The sequence below is a fragment of the Astyanax mexicanus genome, chromosome 12 (genome assembly GCF_023375975.1).
Source record: "Astyanax mexicanus isolate ESR-SI-001 chromosome 12, AstMex3_surface, whole genome shotgun sequence".
In the NCBI taxonomy this organism is placed as follows: Eukaryota; Metazoa; Chordata; class Actinopteri; order Characiformes; family Acestrorhamphidae; genus Astyanax; species Astyanax mexicanus.
In genome coordinates this window covers 32,052,718-32,070,788 of record NC_064419.1, presented here as the reverse complement: position 1 = coordinate 32,070,788, position 18,071 = coordinate 32,052,718, and the positions used below count along the sequence as shown (strand labels likewise).

At 36.6% G+C, this 18,071-nt stretch overlaps 2 protein-coding genes across 3 annotated transcripts in view; both read left to right on the top strand.

Annotated features, from left to right (window-relative positions):
- The first annotated feature begins 507 nt into the window (after positions 1 to 507).
- lsm1 (LSM1, U6 small nuclear RNA associated) lies at positions 508 to 3,126 on the top strand. The gene is made up of 4 exons (XM_007247114.4): positions 508 to 670; positions 1,292 to 1,360; positions 1,846 to 1,961; positions 2,573 to 3,126. The coding sequence occupies exons 1-4, from the start codon at positions 625 to 627 to the stop codon at positions 2,741 to 2,743; spliced, it is 402 nt and encodes a 133-aa protein (XP_007247176.1). The 5' UTR covers positions 508 to 624; the 3' UTR covers positions 2,744 to 3,126.
- Positions 3,127 to 5,154: 2,028 nt separating this feature from the next.
- grk5l (G protein-coupled receptor kinase 5 like) overlaps positions 5,155 to 18,071 on the top strand; it is an 84,845-nt gene continuing 71,928 nt past the window's right edge. For both annotated transcript variants that reach the window (XM_007247104.4, XM_007247105.4), the window contains exon 1: positions 5,155 to 6,016. In XM_007247104.4, coding sequence (XP_007247166.2) covers positions 5,965 to 6,016 — 52 coding nt within the window. In that variant the 5' untranslated portion in view covers positions 5,155 to 5,964. The remainder of the gene's footprint in view (positions 6,017 to 18,071) is intronic.

Below are 18,071 nucleotides of genomic sequence, written 5' to 3'. Positions count from 1 at the left end.
CTTATTTTATGTATGATTATGATTTTGTAAAATCAAAATTAGTTTGTTTATTTTTTATCTGTAACTATAATTTCTGTCATAAGCTCTGATTCAACATTTAATTGTTAAAGTTACTGTATTTTGACAACCTTGTTCTTGAGACGGTAGCTTCCAAATCAGTTGGAGTGAAGCAAAATGTAAAATACAGCTAAAGGATTAAACAGAAATAGATCACAAACATAGTAAATGAACATAAATAAATAAATAAATAACAGTTACAAAGGAAATAACAGATAAAATCTCTAATAAATAAATACGTGGGAAGAAAGCACTACAAAATAAAAGCATAATAATTAAAATAATTATTAAGCTTATAGATAAATGATAAAAAAAAATGCATGGTGCGTTTAAATTAACATTACATATAAATAAAACTGCAAAAAAAATCTCAAAAACGAATATAAAACATATCTTTTGTAAAAAGATTTGTTTTATAAAATGCGAGTGGGCCCTTTAAAGGGGTGAGCGTGCCCCGGAAGCTGTGCTATAAGAGCGCTGCTGCTGTAGTTAGTTTGGGTGCCAGGAGGTTTGATATCACACTGTCTCTAGGTTTTTTGTGCTTTAAACTCCCCGCATGTCTGCAGGATGAATTACATGCCAGGCACCGCCAGCCTCATTGAGGACATCGACAGTAAGTTAAAAGCTCCGCTGGGCTTTACTACCCAGCCTAAAGCCGCTGGAACTCCAAATAGCTGCGTTGTAATTGGAATTGTTCGGTCCACCTTAAATGGTGCAGTGATTATATTCTGAGTCCAGCTAGCACAGTAATGTACCTGCTGCCCTATTTAAGGTGGAGTGGAAATTTAAAGCAATTAGCTATCTTAAACTTTCTTACTGCTAAAGATAATCTAAGTGTGTTTAATCTTGCGTTTCTGACCACGAACTGTGTACAATTTATACATATTGTATTTTTTTTCTCTACACCTCATTCCTCCCAAGATGAACCTGGAGGTGGTCTTCAGGGTTTGGGCCATTAGATAGCTAGCTAGATCGCTAACAACTACAACCACTTAAGTACTTGCAAATTAAACCTTTATAGACTTGCTAAAATGCTAAAAGTTAAATATAACACAGCTGGAGCTGGCGAACATTGAACTAGCTCTTTATGAATTCTTAGGATGACATAACAAATCCAAGGAAGGCTGTTTTGTGTGACTTATTTTGCCAGTTTTGTTGTTGCATGAAACTGTATAAATGTCTTTTAAGCAAATAAGCTTTCTGTCTGTCTGATCTGTTTTTGTTTTTCTTCCAGAAAAGCACCTTGTTCTGCTCAGAGATGGGAGAACACTGATTGGGATCCTCAGAAGTATAGATCAGTTTGGTAAGTAGATCCAGTGTTCAGTGAAGTAAAATAACAGATCCAAGTGAACCACTCAGTATGATCAGTATAATATATTTATATGTACACCAGTGTTTCCCACTGAACTGACACCCATTAAAATGAGCTTACTAAAGTTCCTCAGAGTTGGATTAAGAGGCGTTAGGTGTGCTTGGCAGTAGTTGGACATCGTTTAAGTTGTTCCATGCTTCACTTTTATTCGATGCCCTTTCACAATGAAGTGGTAACCTGCCTTTAGCATGGATGCACTGATCTATATTATATGGTACATCTATTTTAAAACTGCTTGAGGGTGCATAGAATATAAAGCCATGGTGCTAACTACCGAATAACAAATGATCTCACTGCATTAGCAGCACGGTCAGTATTTGAAGTTTATTTGCATCAGTATTGTTCTGCCCATCCTTGTCAGTTGTATGTTATTCATTAACAGGTTGTTAATATTTGATCTCTGTTCTCTTTAACAGCAAATTTAGTTTTGCATCAAACAGTGGAACGTATCCACGTTGGTAAGAAGTTTGGAGACATACCCCGAGGGATCTTTGTTGTCAGAGGAGAAAATGTTGTCTTACTTGGAGAAGTAGTAAGTTTACACAGTTTTTGTTTATTTTTCTTTCTGGAAATGTTTCCATTAAAATAAGATTAAGCAAAATGAGTCATGGTATTAAACATAAGCCTTGTTTGTTGTTGCTAGGATTGACAGGCTTTAGAGAATGCTGGGGAAATATCAGTCAACCTAATGAAGGGCTATAGTGTGAATAGTACCTTGGTGTGTAACACAGTACCTGCATTAAGGGCCAAATACCTGGCCAAGGATTAATTCTAGTCATGGACTCAATGGAAATTTAAAATGTAAAAGGTAAATAAGAGAAACTTGTTAATGTTAAATATTAACACCCTGCTGTGGGAAATTTGGGAATTATTTTGGTACCAGGGGTTGAGCTTACCTTTAACCTTTTAATACGGTGGACTGACCAAATCAGTGTGGCTGCATTGTGCGCACTTTTTTTTTTTTTTTTTTCCCCACAACTATGATCTGGGTGCAATAAACATGATGTAGAATAATACTATTTTATTGGACGGGTAAGGAGGAGAGCTGAGATGTGTTATGAATGAGGGGAATTTAAGAAGCATGTTTTATTGGAATTTAACCTACACTCTCCTGTTTGGATTTGTTTATTGTCTGCTCTGTAGGACCTAGATAAAGAATGTGATCAGATCCTTCAGAGAGTTTCCATTGAGGAAATTCTGGAGGAGCAGCGGGTGGAGCAGCAGGCAAAGCAGGAGTCTGAGAAGCGGAAACTACAGGCAGTAAAGGAGCGAGGCTTGTCCATCCCTAAAGCAGACACATTGGATGATTTCTGAGACGCCTTTAGGTTAATTTTTTTTGCTTGTTTTGTTTTCAGTTTTAGTGAGTATTACACACGTGACCTTCAATGAATGCATCACAGAAGACTGTGATCATGACCGTTTTTGTTTTTATGTAAGTCATGCTCTGCGTGACCATTACCATCTTTTCCTTTACGGCCGATGGTGCCGTATTGAAACTGAAGATGGACCAAACGGAAGCACTTGGCCTGCTGGCTTTTATTTTGAACTTTGTAGAGAAGAATAATGGAACCTTAAACTCAGTGTTTGTGTCGTTGAGGTGATGTTATGGTGGCGTTTATGTTGGTATGCTATGTTAAATCACGCTAAACAGCACTGAAGATATTTTTGTTCTATTAAACCTATTTTGTACTGAATAATATTGAGTGGTTTCCTTTGTGCGACAAATGATTTGTGAAATGCAGTCTGTTCTTGCCTGATTGCATTTTATTAACCACCTTTCCAGTTCTTTACTTACCTTAAGGGGAGCCAGTTTACATGAAAACAAAATATATAAAACTAACCTTTTCTATAATTGTATGATGTTGGGTTGAGAATATTTTAAGAGAAGCATTCAATTCCACACTTATGTTGTGACTTTTCAAGTACTTCTCCAGCGTTACTTGCTAGCTTGCAGTGTCTGTGTAATTCCCTCATTTGCCTTATGGTGTCGCCAAATACTGAAAACAAGTTATGTTTTAGAGAAATGTACCAAACTTAATCTTGTTCACAGTGGTGGTGAATGAAATCGTATCAAACTAGTTTACTGGCTTTAAATGCCCCATCACAAATACATTATGCAGATACACCTAAACAAAACCAAAACAGACTTTGGGACTGTTAAGGATACATAGTGATAAACAACACGGTCTTAAAATGTTCTCTGGAAGTGCTACCACCAGCATCTACTTGTGGTGTTCAGTAAAATGAAATACTGTGTTATGGCAGTGAAAGCAGCAACTTTCTACCTGAAGAGTTGTGTGTGTGATTTTTGTAGCACATGGTGTTTTAATTTTACAGAGGGCATGCAGGTTTTGGGGTCCCAAAGTCTGAGAGATTTTCTTTTAAAATAAGTAATGCTAAAGCTATTAAAATAAAAAGCTGTATCAGACCTAATAGTAAGGTGCAACATTTAGAACAGTGAAGGGGAGAACGTGGCAAACTAATAGCAAAGCTACTAGTGGTGCAAAAAATATATACTGTGAATTTAAAAACAAAATAAATGCTACCAGGCTGCTACAAACAAGAAAAAACAAGATGCAGCCTGTGCCAGTAAAGGAAACAGTGATGCTAAATATAAATTAACACTACTTGGCAGCTTGACTGTGTCAATAGTCCAAATTTAAATTGACACATAGCTAAACACATTCTTACATTATAATCTCTCAATTTTAATATAACAAATTGCTCTGTTTATTTTATTTGGCTACAATAAATTATTTGGCTACAATTAAATATATTTTACGTTTCTATTTAAAATATTAAAAGCAACTGTTTTAAACAATTACTTTCTATTGTGGTGTTTATTAATTCAGTGTTGTAGTACTCAACATTTCTTAACCATTTCAGGCCCTGCATCCATTACAACAGACATCATGTATTTTCTTTATTTCTAAATGTTTTGTTGCACACACAACTATTTGAGAGCTGTTGTTCATTAGAATAGACCATGAACCAGCCAATGAACAAGTTTATAAACCAATGAAACAGTAACTTGGCCCCGCCCACTGCACTGGAAAAAAAATGTAAAACTAGAGCCATTGAGGCAAAGTAACAGTTAAGTTTTTCTTTAATTACGCTATTTTTTATTTTTTTAAACTTTTTTTTTACTGTTTAGGAGTGGTTTATTACATACAAGGTCAATATGAAACAAAATATTAACAAAGGCCTACAATGCAATGGAAATAAAAAATAAACTGATTAAATATTTTAGTTCACTGGATTTATTTGCTGTATAAATTTCATAGTAAAATTTTAGAGTCTTCTTTTCTGTGCATTACAGACAGAAATAGCATTCTTACATTTCTTTCCACCACTGGAGCCAATTTAGGTCTGAACGGGTTAACAGGCCGTTCAGTTAAATCGAACTACAAATTCTGTCTCGTGATGGCGTCATGCACGCCCATCCCACCAATCCGCAACGACATGTACGCTGGGGTTTGTAGTTTTTTACATTTCAATCTGTCCCGTTAAAACGGCATTGTAAAACGTCTTGGTATCGTACTGTTATCGTAGCTTAAGCGCGTCCAATGTTGTTAAACGACGGCATGGCAAAAACACGAGCTTATATCGACATTAAAACGTGATACAAAATGTCCCTATGGCGGAACAGTTGAAGTTGTTAAAGGTAACCAGCAGGGGGTGCAGTTCTGCGCTTCGCTTTTTATTATTATTATTATTCCCTCCTCCCCATAGCGGGACTGAATGCGGAGAACATGGCAACCGCTCCACATGCCCTAACCCCGCTGTAGGCCCACACACACACACACACACACACACACACACATTCACACTCACTTACACACACACCGACGGCTGGCAGCTTTCATTCGTATGTTCGGACTGGTGTGTGCCACTTTATTATTCGCTCGGGGAGCCGCGGGGAATGCTGCATGTGAGAAGCGGAGCGAGTGAGCCGCGCGTTGGTGAGGCACCGCCGGGAGAGGGAGCACGCCTGCAGCCGGGGGGCAGCGTTCCGAGGCCGGTCAGCCAGGCTGGGATCCACCGCGGGGGCCGGAGCTAGCTTTCTAGCTATTTTCCTCCTTCTTCTTCTTCATCATCATCATCCTCCTCTTTTTTTCTTCCTCCCTGGCATGCATCATCATCATCATCATCATCACCCTCCTCATCACCAGGAGAGGATGTAAAGCTCATCCTTGTTGCTTCCTCTTCCACGCACAACAAAACCTACAGCACATTTCTCCCCCGTTTTAATGGGACTTTTAGTATTATTTTAATTATTTATTATTATATTTTTTTCTTTTTTTGCATTTGGGCAATGCCACCCCTACGCGTTTTGTGCGGCGAACTACACGGACAGAGCGTGATCGCAGGTGTAAACGTGTAAATGTAAAATGCACGGCCTTTAAATCGCCCTGTTTTATGTGAAACGGGAAAATAGCAGGATAAAGGAGGGCTGGGAGGAGCGAGGAGCTCTTGTCGACTTTTTTGCCCCTTTTTTGCGCCTTCCCAAAGGCAAATATCGGAGTGGATTTTTAATGGAGCTGGAGAATATCGTTGCAAACACGGTACTCCTGAAAGCTAGAGAGGGTAAGTGATGCTCGTTTTGTGCTCAAATCCCCCCTTTTTTCCTTTATTTCTCCTCTATTTCACCATAAGAATCGAGCTGCACCTCGTATGATGATGTAATGTGACTTCTGTAAAACACTGATTAGCAGATGCAGTGTGCTGCTTTAAGATACGAGCTTTAAGTTAGCTAATTTTTTTCGAATTTTCCGTTCCACCTTAAATGGTGCAGCAGTTCCATTCTGTTACGAGCGGGCAACTGAGGCACCAGAACGTAACTGCTGCACCATTTAAGGTGGAATGGAAAATTCGAACAAGGCGCTGGAAAACGATGAGTGCAAATAAATAGCGAGCGGGCTATTTTAACACCGTTCTCTTGTCGTGTATCATATTTTATTATGTCAGGCATCTTTAAAAACGCATACAAACGATATCTGAGCTGGAGAACAAAAACACCAACATCCCTTTTCTTAAATAAAAAAGGCCTAATGTGCGTTAATACGCCTTCTTCTTCTTCAGCCACCTATTTGATATGTTAGTTAACCTAGCTGGGTTACAGATAATGTGTGTGTTTCACACTGCTGGCTATCATGTCTCCTGCTTCATGTTCTGAGGCAGATATGGCGTTTTGTGTTTGGACAGACAGACAGACGTGAGCTGGGTGTAAAGATATGGCTTAGTTAGGTTGGCTAACCTAGCCTGTACTTGAATTGAATCATAAGGACACAACCTGGACCCGTTTTCTCTGTACAAAGAAAATGTTGTGTGAGAAATTCACTTCTCGTCGACACCACTGAAGCCACACTAACCACCACTTCCTTTCCTGGTGCCCTGATAGTGCAAGGCCTTGTTCATAACACTTTCATTACATTTAGAGGGGAAGATGACCCACTCAGTTAAGCTTAACCCTGTGTTTGTGTACATGTGTTTGTGTGTGAGAGTTTAGTATGTATGGAAATATTCTGGAATTAATGACATTTTATTTCAGCATAAAAGCCATACCACACTCAGGTGTATGTAGCAGTGTGTGCTAATTACACCCAGTTCTAAGTAACAGCGTGTACTACAGCTCTGTAAAATAGGAAAACCACTTAAAATTACGAGTTTCTGCGATTTTACCAAATTAAAAAACCTCTGGAATATAATCAAGAGAAAGAGGATGATGACAAGCCATCAAACCAAGCTGAACTAGTTGAAATGGCATAAAGTTATCCAAAAGCAGTGTGTAAGACTGGTGGAGGAGAACAAGCCAAGGTGCATGAAAACTGTGATTAAAAAAAAACAGTGTTATTCCACCAAATATTAATTTCTTAAAGTTTAAAGAGTTATGATATTAACTTGTTTTCTTTGCATTATTTGTTATTGTTATTATTATTGAAATCACTGCCCCTTTGTTAGTTAATTTGACCATTTCTCATTTTCTGCAAACACATGCTCTAAATGCCAATATTTTTGAGTAGCAAAATCAGAGAAACTGATTCAGAAACTAAAGTGGTCTCTTATTTTTTCCAGAGCTGTATATACTAAAAATAATCAGGAGAAGTCGATATAAAAAGCGTTTGTTCCAGGTTTTATTATGTTGTTTTACCCATTCATCATTTTTGACATTTTGACACAATATAAAGGACAAGCCAGGTTCAAATGATGTGAAAATATAATACAACAAAAATAGAGATACAAGTTTTTTTTCTGATGATGACAATATTGGCAATTTACAAACTTAAAACTGCATCTCATTTTCACAATGTAGCAACTACAATCTCTCTCTTACTCACATAACCTAAATATTAGGTTTGTTTGAATAAATGACGAAAAAAAATCTAAGTACTTTTTTATCCATACGATTTAATCTTTAATCACAGAGGAAACAAGTCTTGGCATTGCTTAGTGCATAATGCATTATTCCCGGGCTCTACGTAGGTAGTTTGCTATATTTTACCAGCAGATAAGAAGGTCTGAGTCATTAAGTTATAAATTAAGGGGTTAAATTACGCTGCTTGTACATGTGTGCAAAGAGTCACTCCGTTATTTTTAAATAGCATCTTCACCCTCTTTCAATGCAAAGACCCCATATATTTGGGGTATAGGGACATAGGTCACATGTACATGTATGGCATTTAGCTAACACTTTTACACTTTTAAAGTGATTTACAAGGTTATTCCTATTACAGAGTTGGACCAATGTAGAGTCTTGCCCAAGGCACTCTGATTGGTGAAGCGCAGCATACGCCCTACCTGGATGGGATTAGTTTCTCAGGGGGACATCTGTGAAAAATATTTTACACTTCTACTCAGTGATAAAACTCTTGCATCCAGACTGCAATTGAAAAAACAAGAGTACCAGTGAGTTTTTTTTTTGCTTTCTCAGTCATGAGACCTCATGAGAAACTAATCCCGTCTCGATAGGGCTATAGACACCCAGACCAGGAATTGAACCCCAGTCTCCCACATGATGTAGTAAGTAGCTCACTAGCAGGTAGTGGTGTTATGCACTGTACCACACCAACCACATGTTGGTCACCTTTGCATCAGTTTATTGTGTAAGTTAAATGGGTTGTATCTTGTTTTTTTGCAATGTACACATACTCTATGCACATATATGTGTGTATATATGGTTGTCTATGTCAGAATAAGATTTATAGGCTGAGTGTGTTGACGCACAAGGAATTTGTTTCTGGCTGTTGGTGTCTCTTATTTGACTTACTTCATTATATATTTTTATTATGTTTATGTATATGTATATGTGTATATATATATATATATATATATATATATATATATATATATATATATATATATATATATATATATATATATATATATATATATTAGGGGTGGGAATCGTTTACTATCTCACGATTCGATTCGATTCCGATTTTGGGGGCCACGATTCGATTCAAAATCGATTTTTGATTCAAAACGATTTGAATTATAAAAATTTCTGCTTCTGGCTTATGAATCTTATTGAAAAAAAAAACCCTCCATAATATACACTGGTCCTGGAGCAAGTAATGTGTTACAAAAACAATAAAATGTGCAGGAATGTGGGTCCTCAGTGACAGAGAAATCACTGGGATATCACAATGACGTTAATGAACAATAAATAAATAATAAATAACACTGCTTTATTACCAGGCTACTAGCGGTGGTGTGTAGGTGACGCTGCTGGGCTGATGTGATGATAGCAGTGAAGCGCTAAAGTTCAGGAGCAGCTGCTGATTAACTAGTTAACTTTAAGGTCGTTGTATTTCTTCAGAAAGGGGGCAGGAGGTGGAGAAATTAATTCATATTGTCCATTCCTTAATTCCTCTGTGATGAGGAGCTGAAATTAGCTCTGATTAGCTTATTGTTATTTTTCCGTTCCGCCTTAAATGCTGCAGCCCGCTGCCACCTGTAGCGTTATTTAAGGTGGAACTGGAAAGTTAGCTAGTTAGCTAGCTAACAGTTACTGAAACTAACTACTAGCGATCTTTTTTATGCTTGTTATGAAGCATTCTGCCATAAAACATTAAAACTACACGTTAATCTAATGTAATATAGTGCTTGTTCTGCCATCTTACCGGTGATTCTCAAACACCTACGCTCTGTGTGTGTCTGGAAGATCTCCGTTTGAAGGGACAAGCCCTATCCCCAGGGTTGCCAGGTCCAACAAAAATACCCAGCCCAAAATCAGTCTAAAACCCGCCCCTCAGAATCGATTTTGGGACATTTTAAATCGATTCTGAATCGTAGTAAATGAGAATCAAGATTCTTATGTGAATCGATTTTTTGGCACACCTCTAATATATATATATATATATATATATAGCTGAACTGTTGCATGCTATAAGACAGAAGCTAACAGATATCTTACATTAAAAATTTATTAGACCTAACACACAAGACATATTTGCTACAGGCAAATATCACACCCATATACAAAGTGTGTGTTGAATAAAGCCCGTGTTGTGGGACATCCATAAACCTCAACATCATGTTTCACACATCAGACTAAATAGTCCCAGGTCGCAGCGATGAACAGCTGACCAGCTTAATTAGCTATAAAAGTGTTATAACGATAGAAATTGAAACCCAGCATTAGCAATCAACATTTCATTTATACAAATGTTTATTAGTTTAGTGTAGATCAGCTGTAAAACTTATACAGGCTCATCTCCAGAAAGGTTTCTAAAATAAGGCCTAATTCTGGCTAATGATTGTTATAGATTAGGCCTGTAATCAGTAGTGGTTAACTAAGTAATCATAGTAACAGCTTCCAGCAATGGTAGAAACTCATTTACTGCTGTTTAGAACACTCCAAAAATTGGATTTATTGATTTATTTCATTCAAAACCAGAACAAAACAGTATTCCCACTTGTGAACATTTCTAAACTGTTTTACATGCTGGGGGAATTGAAATCCTTTCCTATTTTTTTTTTGGTGCCCAAACCTTGCAAAAGACTAACAATATTCACTCTTTGTCAAAATGTCTGTTAGTGTGAAAAGCTTATTGAGTAAACATATTTTTTAAATGGCATGATGTTAAAATGAATCGTTTTTTTTTTATGTATTGATACTAAGAAAGATCGGGCACCCTGTATAGTCGTATCTTTTATTTGCTCTGGTCTGAATCAGTTAATGAGTTTTTAAACTTGAAGCATTCATTTGGGACTAGATTTAGTGGTATTTAGGTTGTTTTTTTCCCCCTGTATTCACACTAGAGGATATGGCGATATGATACAAATATCGTTTTACAAAATCCGATATTCATCCTAATTTTTTTCACAAGCAGGCTACACGCACTTGTATCATAATATTCTTTAAAATACCATGAATTAAGTAATATCATAATAGTTATTTTTGTTCAAAATGAGCTGCAAACCATCTAGTTAAACAGCACTAATTACACTTTATGGAATGAAATGTGCACTTGCTCAGTTTGTTGTCTAAGCACAAATGACATCTACACTATACTTAGAGATGCGTGTAGTTTATCAAAATATCAAATTCACCACAATGCAATAAAATATTCATTTTGACCAGCTCAAATTCACACCTGCCCAAACTAATCGCACCAAGTGTAAAAACAAACCAAAGTGTGATGTAAACTAAAAAGTGTAAAAACACCCTCTTTGGTGAATATCACACTTTAGAAATACTTTTTAGCAGCTAACAGTCTTTCAGTTCTTGTTTGCTGATTTTTTTTTTTTACCCATTCTTCTGGTTAAAATTCTTCTAATTTTCGGAGGTTCTTTGGTGGTCTTGCTATTCAGCTTTTTTAAAGGTCCACCTATGTATGACTATGATTTCATTATTGAATATTTAAATCAACCTTAAGTTAAAGTCTCTAGAGATGGTCCAATATGGACTTTGACATGTGTTTAGGATTATTATCTTGCTGTTGAAGCCCATTCTCTTTTCACCTTCATCTTTTTTACAGATGGTGTGATGATCACTTTCAGAATTAGCTGATATTAAATTTAATCCTTTCTTCTCTTCTAACAGTAAAATATTCCATATTCCACATGCTACATGCCCACAGTGTTGCTGTGGGTACTGCTTGTGTTTCTAACTTTTACTATTGGTTCAAAATGATAGAAACAGCTGAATGTGGATTTAAATGCCCTTCAAATGTCCAAAACATTGTCCTTTGAATGTGGAACGGGGATAATGTTTAGTGGGAAAATGTAAAATCTGTTGTAATTGAACACTTTTGGAGAACCAGGCACAGAGTTGAGTGTTACCCATTTAATGTTGTGTTTTTGTCCCCAGAAATTAGTGTAGTGCTACTATTTGACGATTAGTCTACAACAAACATTTGTAGTCTACAAATATTTATAATCAACATTGTCGATTATATCGACTAATCGTTGCAGCCATAATTCTGGTGCTAGTTTTGTGGTGAGGATGCAGGAAATGTTCTGCTGATAATAAGGCCATATTTGTGAAGGTGTCGCTGCACAGTAGAATAGTGCACCATCCTTTCAGAATGTGAATAATCTTCCTGCTAAGATATTTTGCAGTCAAAACAAGAGATGTGGTTTATATTTCTGGCTGTCATATGTGCAGTTCTTGGTGTGACCGTTTTCTTTGTGTACCAGAATCTTAATTTTCACATTTGTTACAGCACAGACTATCTGAAAACTTTTTTTACTATATTATTTTATTTTATAGTTTTCCTTTTTATAAGGTTAAGCATCAGTTATTGTAATATTTAAGGTGTCTGGTAGCTGCTTAGAGGAGTTTGTGGCTGTTAATTGTTGGGACAAGGGTTGAGGAGTCGGAGTATATAATAAAGCTTAGAGATTTCCATCACCTGCCTTTTTCTATTGATAATTGTAAACAAACCACATCCCTAACAAGTTCATAAGGTTCATTGGCAATGGTAAAAGTTGTCTGAAAGCTAAGGCTGGATAATATATCATAAAATTTGTTTTATTCAAAAAAAAAAAAAAAAAAAAAAAGAATAGATACTGATACTGAACATTTTATGTTTTCCACTCTAAAATGTTGCCCAACTTCTCATCTTTAACTGTGTTCCTTCTGGAGATCAGTCCACTGTAAATACAGTACAATACGTTCTCTAATAACAAAACCTTAAACCTCCAAACGTTTTCCAGGAGGATAAATCCCAGGAACTCAGTGATCCAGATGAAATGTCGCAATAAATTACACCACAGTCAATCAGTAGATGTGTTGAGATTAGATTTGGTCCTTCATTTGAACTGAATAGAATACAACGGGGAGAGGAAGATTCCCTTCTGGATGGGCTTCTTCCTCCGTGTTACCCAATGTTAACACTGAGGTCATTTTTGTACAGCATTTGTCATACTGGACTTTATTTACAGTGTGCAGAACATTGTGGAACGAATTGCTGATATTCTGAAGAGCAGTACAGAGATAGATAGGGGAAGAAAGAAAGGGAAGAAAGATTTGTGATTGTAACTGTTATGGGGTTTTGTTTGAGGTCAGAGCGGGTATGGATTTTAGTTCCTAATGATAAGGGGAGTCGTGGGAAAGGCATTCCCAGGAGCAATACAGAGATTTTTCTTACTCAGCCAGGCCTGAATTACATCGGTTTTCCCATCTGAAGTGAGAATGGTGGATGGAGGTTTGTTTGTGGCTGCTCTCACACTGGTTCCTTTCTGTTTAGCTTTCTTTTCTCCTCGCGCTTTTTAAAGGGGCACATTGGCCACTAATTAAAATAGTAGGGTGGGAAAAACCTGGTAAAAAAAGAGAAATCCTTTAGCTTGTGCATCTTAATGTTGTTCTTTGTGGATTTTGAGATGTGCTTTGGATCATTTTCTTGTTTTATAAGGCATCCACTTCCATGTAACACTGCTCGTAATGCAAGCCTAAAGAACAGTCAAACCATGCTGTCTATGACAGTTTGACAGGTCTTCTCTTCATCTTTGTGTGTGTCTATAGGTTTTATACACATTATCTTTCGTTCTGCATATTGTTATATTTATCTACTATGCTTGTGCATCAACCTATATTTACTGTATTAGCTTGGCATTCTGTTTACACTTTGTGTTATGTGCATACTCTCTACATTTATATTATATTTATATCTACTGTCTATTGTTCCACTACATGTATTTTGCTCCCAGAATTTTTTAAAATGTCATGTTACAATTATTAATTTAAAAGTAACGGTATAGAAAATGGATATAGATCTGTGATGATGCCCACCCAACCCAGTCTTCCTGACTGTTCTATGCATCCAAAAAATATAAGGGAGTAATAACAAAAACATGAAGCTAATGTTAAGATAGATTATAACATTTAAAGGACCATTAAGGATTAAATATTCTGTTTTAACTCAACATGATGGGAATGTATCAACAGTTATTAAATGACATGAGTTAAAACACTAGCGAATGGTTTTATATTTTTTTAATTTATTTCCCAGAGTCCCATTTCCACACTCAGGGTTGCCAGGTATAATCAACAGCATGCAAACATTTTGCTACAGCCATGGAAATGGGCAATCTTTCTATTTTTTGCTGAACAGGTAATCACTGAGCTGCAGTAAGGTTGCTAACCATAGCTGGGTAATTTACTGCCACCACCACTAGCGTACTGGGCATTGCAGATGCTTCAATCTGGTAACTTGCGTGAGCAATATTTGCAATGTAAAAACATCAAGCATCAATGTGTCCAGAACTCATTTACAATAAAGGCATGCACAGAGACGTTCTGTATGTTTGTGATCGCAGCATTCTCTTTGATGTATGCTAAAATAAAGCCACAGTAGATCAAATATGACTTGAAGTTTACACAGAGAAAGGCAGACAGTCTTTTGGCAAACAAACATATGCTAAAGCTAACTTACCTCCGCTAACTTTGCTTTCCTTGTCTCTTATAGCTTGTATGTTTTTACCTGGAAAAACAGCATAGTATAGCATAAAAAGAGCATAAACGTTGCTCAGAATGGGTTATTTAGTGAAATTGTGGTACTTACCATATCTAATTTATTAACAGTGGTAAATGGCACTAGGCACAAATGAATCCAATGTCTTTGCTATTTAAACCCCCAGTGAACCTACACCTGTCTACTTAGCTTTATATGAAATGAGAATGAATGATGGTAGAAATCTGGAAAATTAAATTTCTTTTGGGACTATTTAAACTGTTCAACATCCTGAAATATAATCAGCATGTATCCCTTCACATTCACATATTTTGCAGAATATTCCCAAAACTGTGGTAAAAGTGTGTGTCAGACATCAGACAGTGTATTAATAGGCATGTGGTGTAATAGCTTTCTGTGAAGGAGCTTTTAGTGGTTAGATGTTCAGACCACTGATTTCATTCATCACCATTGCTGTGAATAATTCTAACTGAGTAAGTTTCTCTGGAATAAGGCGTTTCACACCAAACAGCTCTAGATGACGTTGCTCCCATAATCATAAATGTTTAATTATGCTAAAATTATGCTTAATTATGCTTAATTATGCTTATCACTGTAGACCTCAGATTAAAGAATACAGAGTCAGTGAACCTTTACAGGCACAGCTTGCACTAACCCGGAGTGTCTTTTGGTTTGAGATTCATTACCCAGAAGGCCTCTGAGCTGCAGACACAGCTCTGTACATTCAGTTCCCTTAATCATTGTTGCCCTTAGCTTGGAGTTTAGCATAAACGTCCGGGGTTGGGGCAGAGTGACGAGCTGGATGTAGCTGGATGTGCAGATTTGTCTCTGCTGCTGATGGGATCAGGCTGAATGAAGGCCTGTGACTGGGTGAATGCACTGAGGCTGAGAGTCATGACTCTGAATTCAATGGGGAGTGGCACGGGTCCAGTTGTGTTTTTACTAAACTTCCCCTGGAATCCTAAATGAATCCCTCAGGCCGGGGTTTCAAATGAGCTCGTAACAAATACCATGTTGTACGGGCTTTTCTGTGGCCAGCTGGGCTGCTGCAGTTTTTTCAGTTTGTAATGATTATATATACAGATAGATACAGAAGATACATTTTTACTTCAATTGTTAAAGTAATTAGAACAGCAAAAATAGAATATGTCTAGCATTTAAGAGATATTTTAACAAATATAATATTGATATTTCCCATATATAATAAGTGATTTTCAAGTAAGTGTAGATCACATAACAATTTAAATGTTTTTGTATTGTATTGAAATAAATATATATTTGTAGGTGTTAGGGATGGGTGATATGGCCCTAAAATAATATCACTATTTCATGGTATTCCAAATATCTCCATATATTCAGGACTGAAGTAAAAAATAAATTATACTGAACAGGTGTAATATGTCTATAGTAGATATATAATTGGAAATGAGAACAGTGTGATTTTTTTCTTTTGCTAAAAGCAGCAAAAAGTAATATCCTGATGTGTTAATTAGGGGTGGGTGATATGGCACCATATTTCACAATATTCAAAAATGTAATCGATATTATCGCATACGATACAATATGGTACAGCCCTAGTCGGTGTGTTTAAAATGGCTTCAAGAGCTCCTGATTATGCAAACTAATGTTTTTCCTACATTTATTGTCTATTTGACAGAAATGCAAGTCAGTCTACTGAAATGCCAACAGGTTCTATAGTTCTATCTAAAATAGTGCTTCAATTAATTGAGTTAAAATGATTAACTTCCTAGCACTAGTGTTTTTTTTCCAGTGTTTCCTATCTTTGTGTTAAAGGGCCAATGTTCTACACTTTTTATTCATTTAATTATTTACATTTAATTTACTTTTTTTTGTGAGGTCCTAAACCAGAAAATCCATCTCAAATCAGAAATCTATTGCATTACATTTGTCGAAAAATGTCCTGCTTGGTAAGTGAGTTCAGAATCCAATATGGCTGTACTGCACATAAGCTGTATAATACTTTAATTTTACTACTGTTAATTAGCACTTTTGTCTTTTTGTGTTTCATTAAATCATTACTACACACTCATTACTATACACATTTTTTGTGTTATTTTTGTATCTTTAAGACTGACGCATACTGTATGTGCTCTGTTCTGATTGGAAGTTTATCCTGATCAAACTTTCTTGACACAAACAAATATGTTATCTTTTAGCTTTATTTTATGTTTTCCATTTTACTATTAGTAATAGTCATTATGCCCATCTTATAGTCAGTGTATAGGTTCTTAAACTGTTCTGTGTTGGAACATAGAGTTCTAGGAAAGTGTTTAACAGGGTTTGATTCTTTACCTCATGTAGAAGCTCTTTAATATTTCAAATATGTCCAAGCCAAGAACTATTTAGGGATGTACATTTTTAAAAAAGCCTATATATACACAAATTTTTTCATTATTTTAAAACAAATGTAGTTGTGCGTGCAGTATGCAAACATTCTTAAGTGTTTTGCTGTTTTACAGCTAACTCCACTTTCTTCAGATATAAATGCTAGGTTTGTTTAAAGTCACAGTTTTTGTGACGTCACAAATAAATGCAGCACATATGTATTTATTTATATTATGAAGGAGTAAGTAGTGCTTTAGCCTGGCATGTGTAATAGAAGTTCTTAAGGGTGGACAGAGGTTGGTATGAAAAAAATGCAGTACAGTACAGAACAGTACAGCTATTTATTATTTAAAATTTTTTCAGTGGGAAAAATTAAATACAAGAGAAATGTAGGATACACCTTTGAGAACAGCAGTTATAAGTGGGTGGAGCTAAACTGTGGTGACCTAAATGGATGGAAATATGTAAATTTGATCTTGTGACCTCAGAGAGAGAGCAGTTTATGGTTTCAAACAAGTGGATTAATGTAGGATATGGGCTCTTTAAAACATAATGAAGATAGCAAGCATGTTTTTATTATTACGATATACAGTGTCTGTCTGTTTATTGGTTTATTGTACATGCCTTTAGCCAAACTGACAGTGTTAGTATTACTGTGTGCGCGTGTGTGTGTGTGTGTGTGTGTGTTAAAGTGTGCGCTCACAGCTTGGCTGTAGACGTGTGTCTGAGGCTATTAATTGTGTGTGTGTGTGTGTTTATCAAGTCACAGATGAGTGATGACTCTACAGCATGTTTAATTCCCCCACCCCCCCGGTTTGTTGATCGCACCGTGTTTCAAACCGAAAATGAGGCACGAGGCATGCAGCCTCGCGTCCAAATGTCCGACTCGCAGCAGATAACAGGAAAAGGCCGAGTTTACAGGCCACACAGTCTGTTTACACGGCCCGAGCCACACTTCCGAAATCACTTGAAATCCCGGGCCAGCGCCCGTCAGCCCCAACCTAAATACAGAACTCATCAACGTCGGCCGTTCCTCTCCTGCCTGACGACTGTTTGGGCATGAAGACTCAACACTGCGATTTAGTGGCCTGATGTGGGGCTGCCATCTATAATTCATACCGGGCTTATGCAGTATGATTTATTTACGGAATGTGCTCACGTGAAGCACTTCTTTATCTTTCCGATCCAGAGCAGATTGATTGCTATTCAGCTCTGCAGTCTGCATACAAGAAATACACTAAAGACTAGTACTGAAACAAAACTTAAGTAACAAAACCCAAAATGAAATTATTCAGACTGTAAGTTCACACTATATGCAAAAAAATCTTCCACTGTATGCTTTTTCTCACAAAATTTACTTTGAATGAACTTTTATC

Bases quoted from the DNA above. Each gene is read 5' to 3' on its own strand.
- lsm1 (XM_007247114.4), top strand. From the start codon at position 625: ATGAATTACATGCCAGGCACCGCCAGCCTCATTGAGGACATCGACA. The intron at 671-1,291 runs GTAAGTTAAAAG...TTTTTCTTCCAG, and splicing joins CCTCATTGAGGACATCGACA to AAAAGCACCTTGTTCTGCTC. The intron at 1,361-1,845 runs GTAAGTAGATCC...TCTCTTTAACAG, and splicing joins CAGAAGTATAGATCAGTTTG to CAAATTTAGTTTTGCATCAA.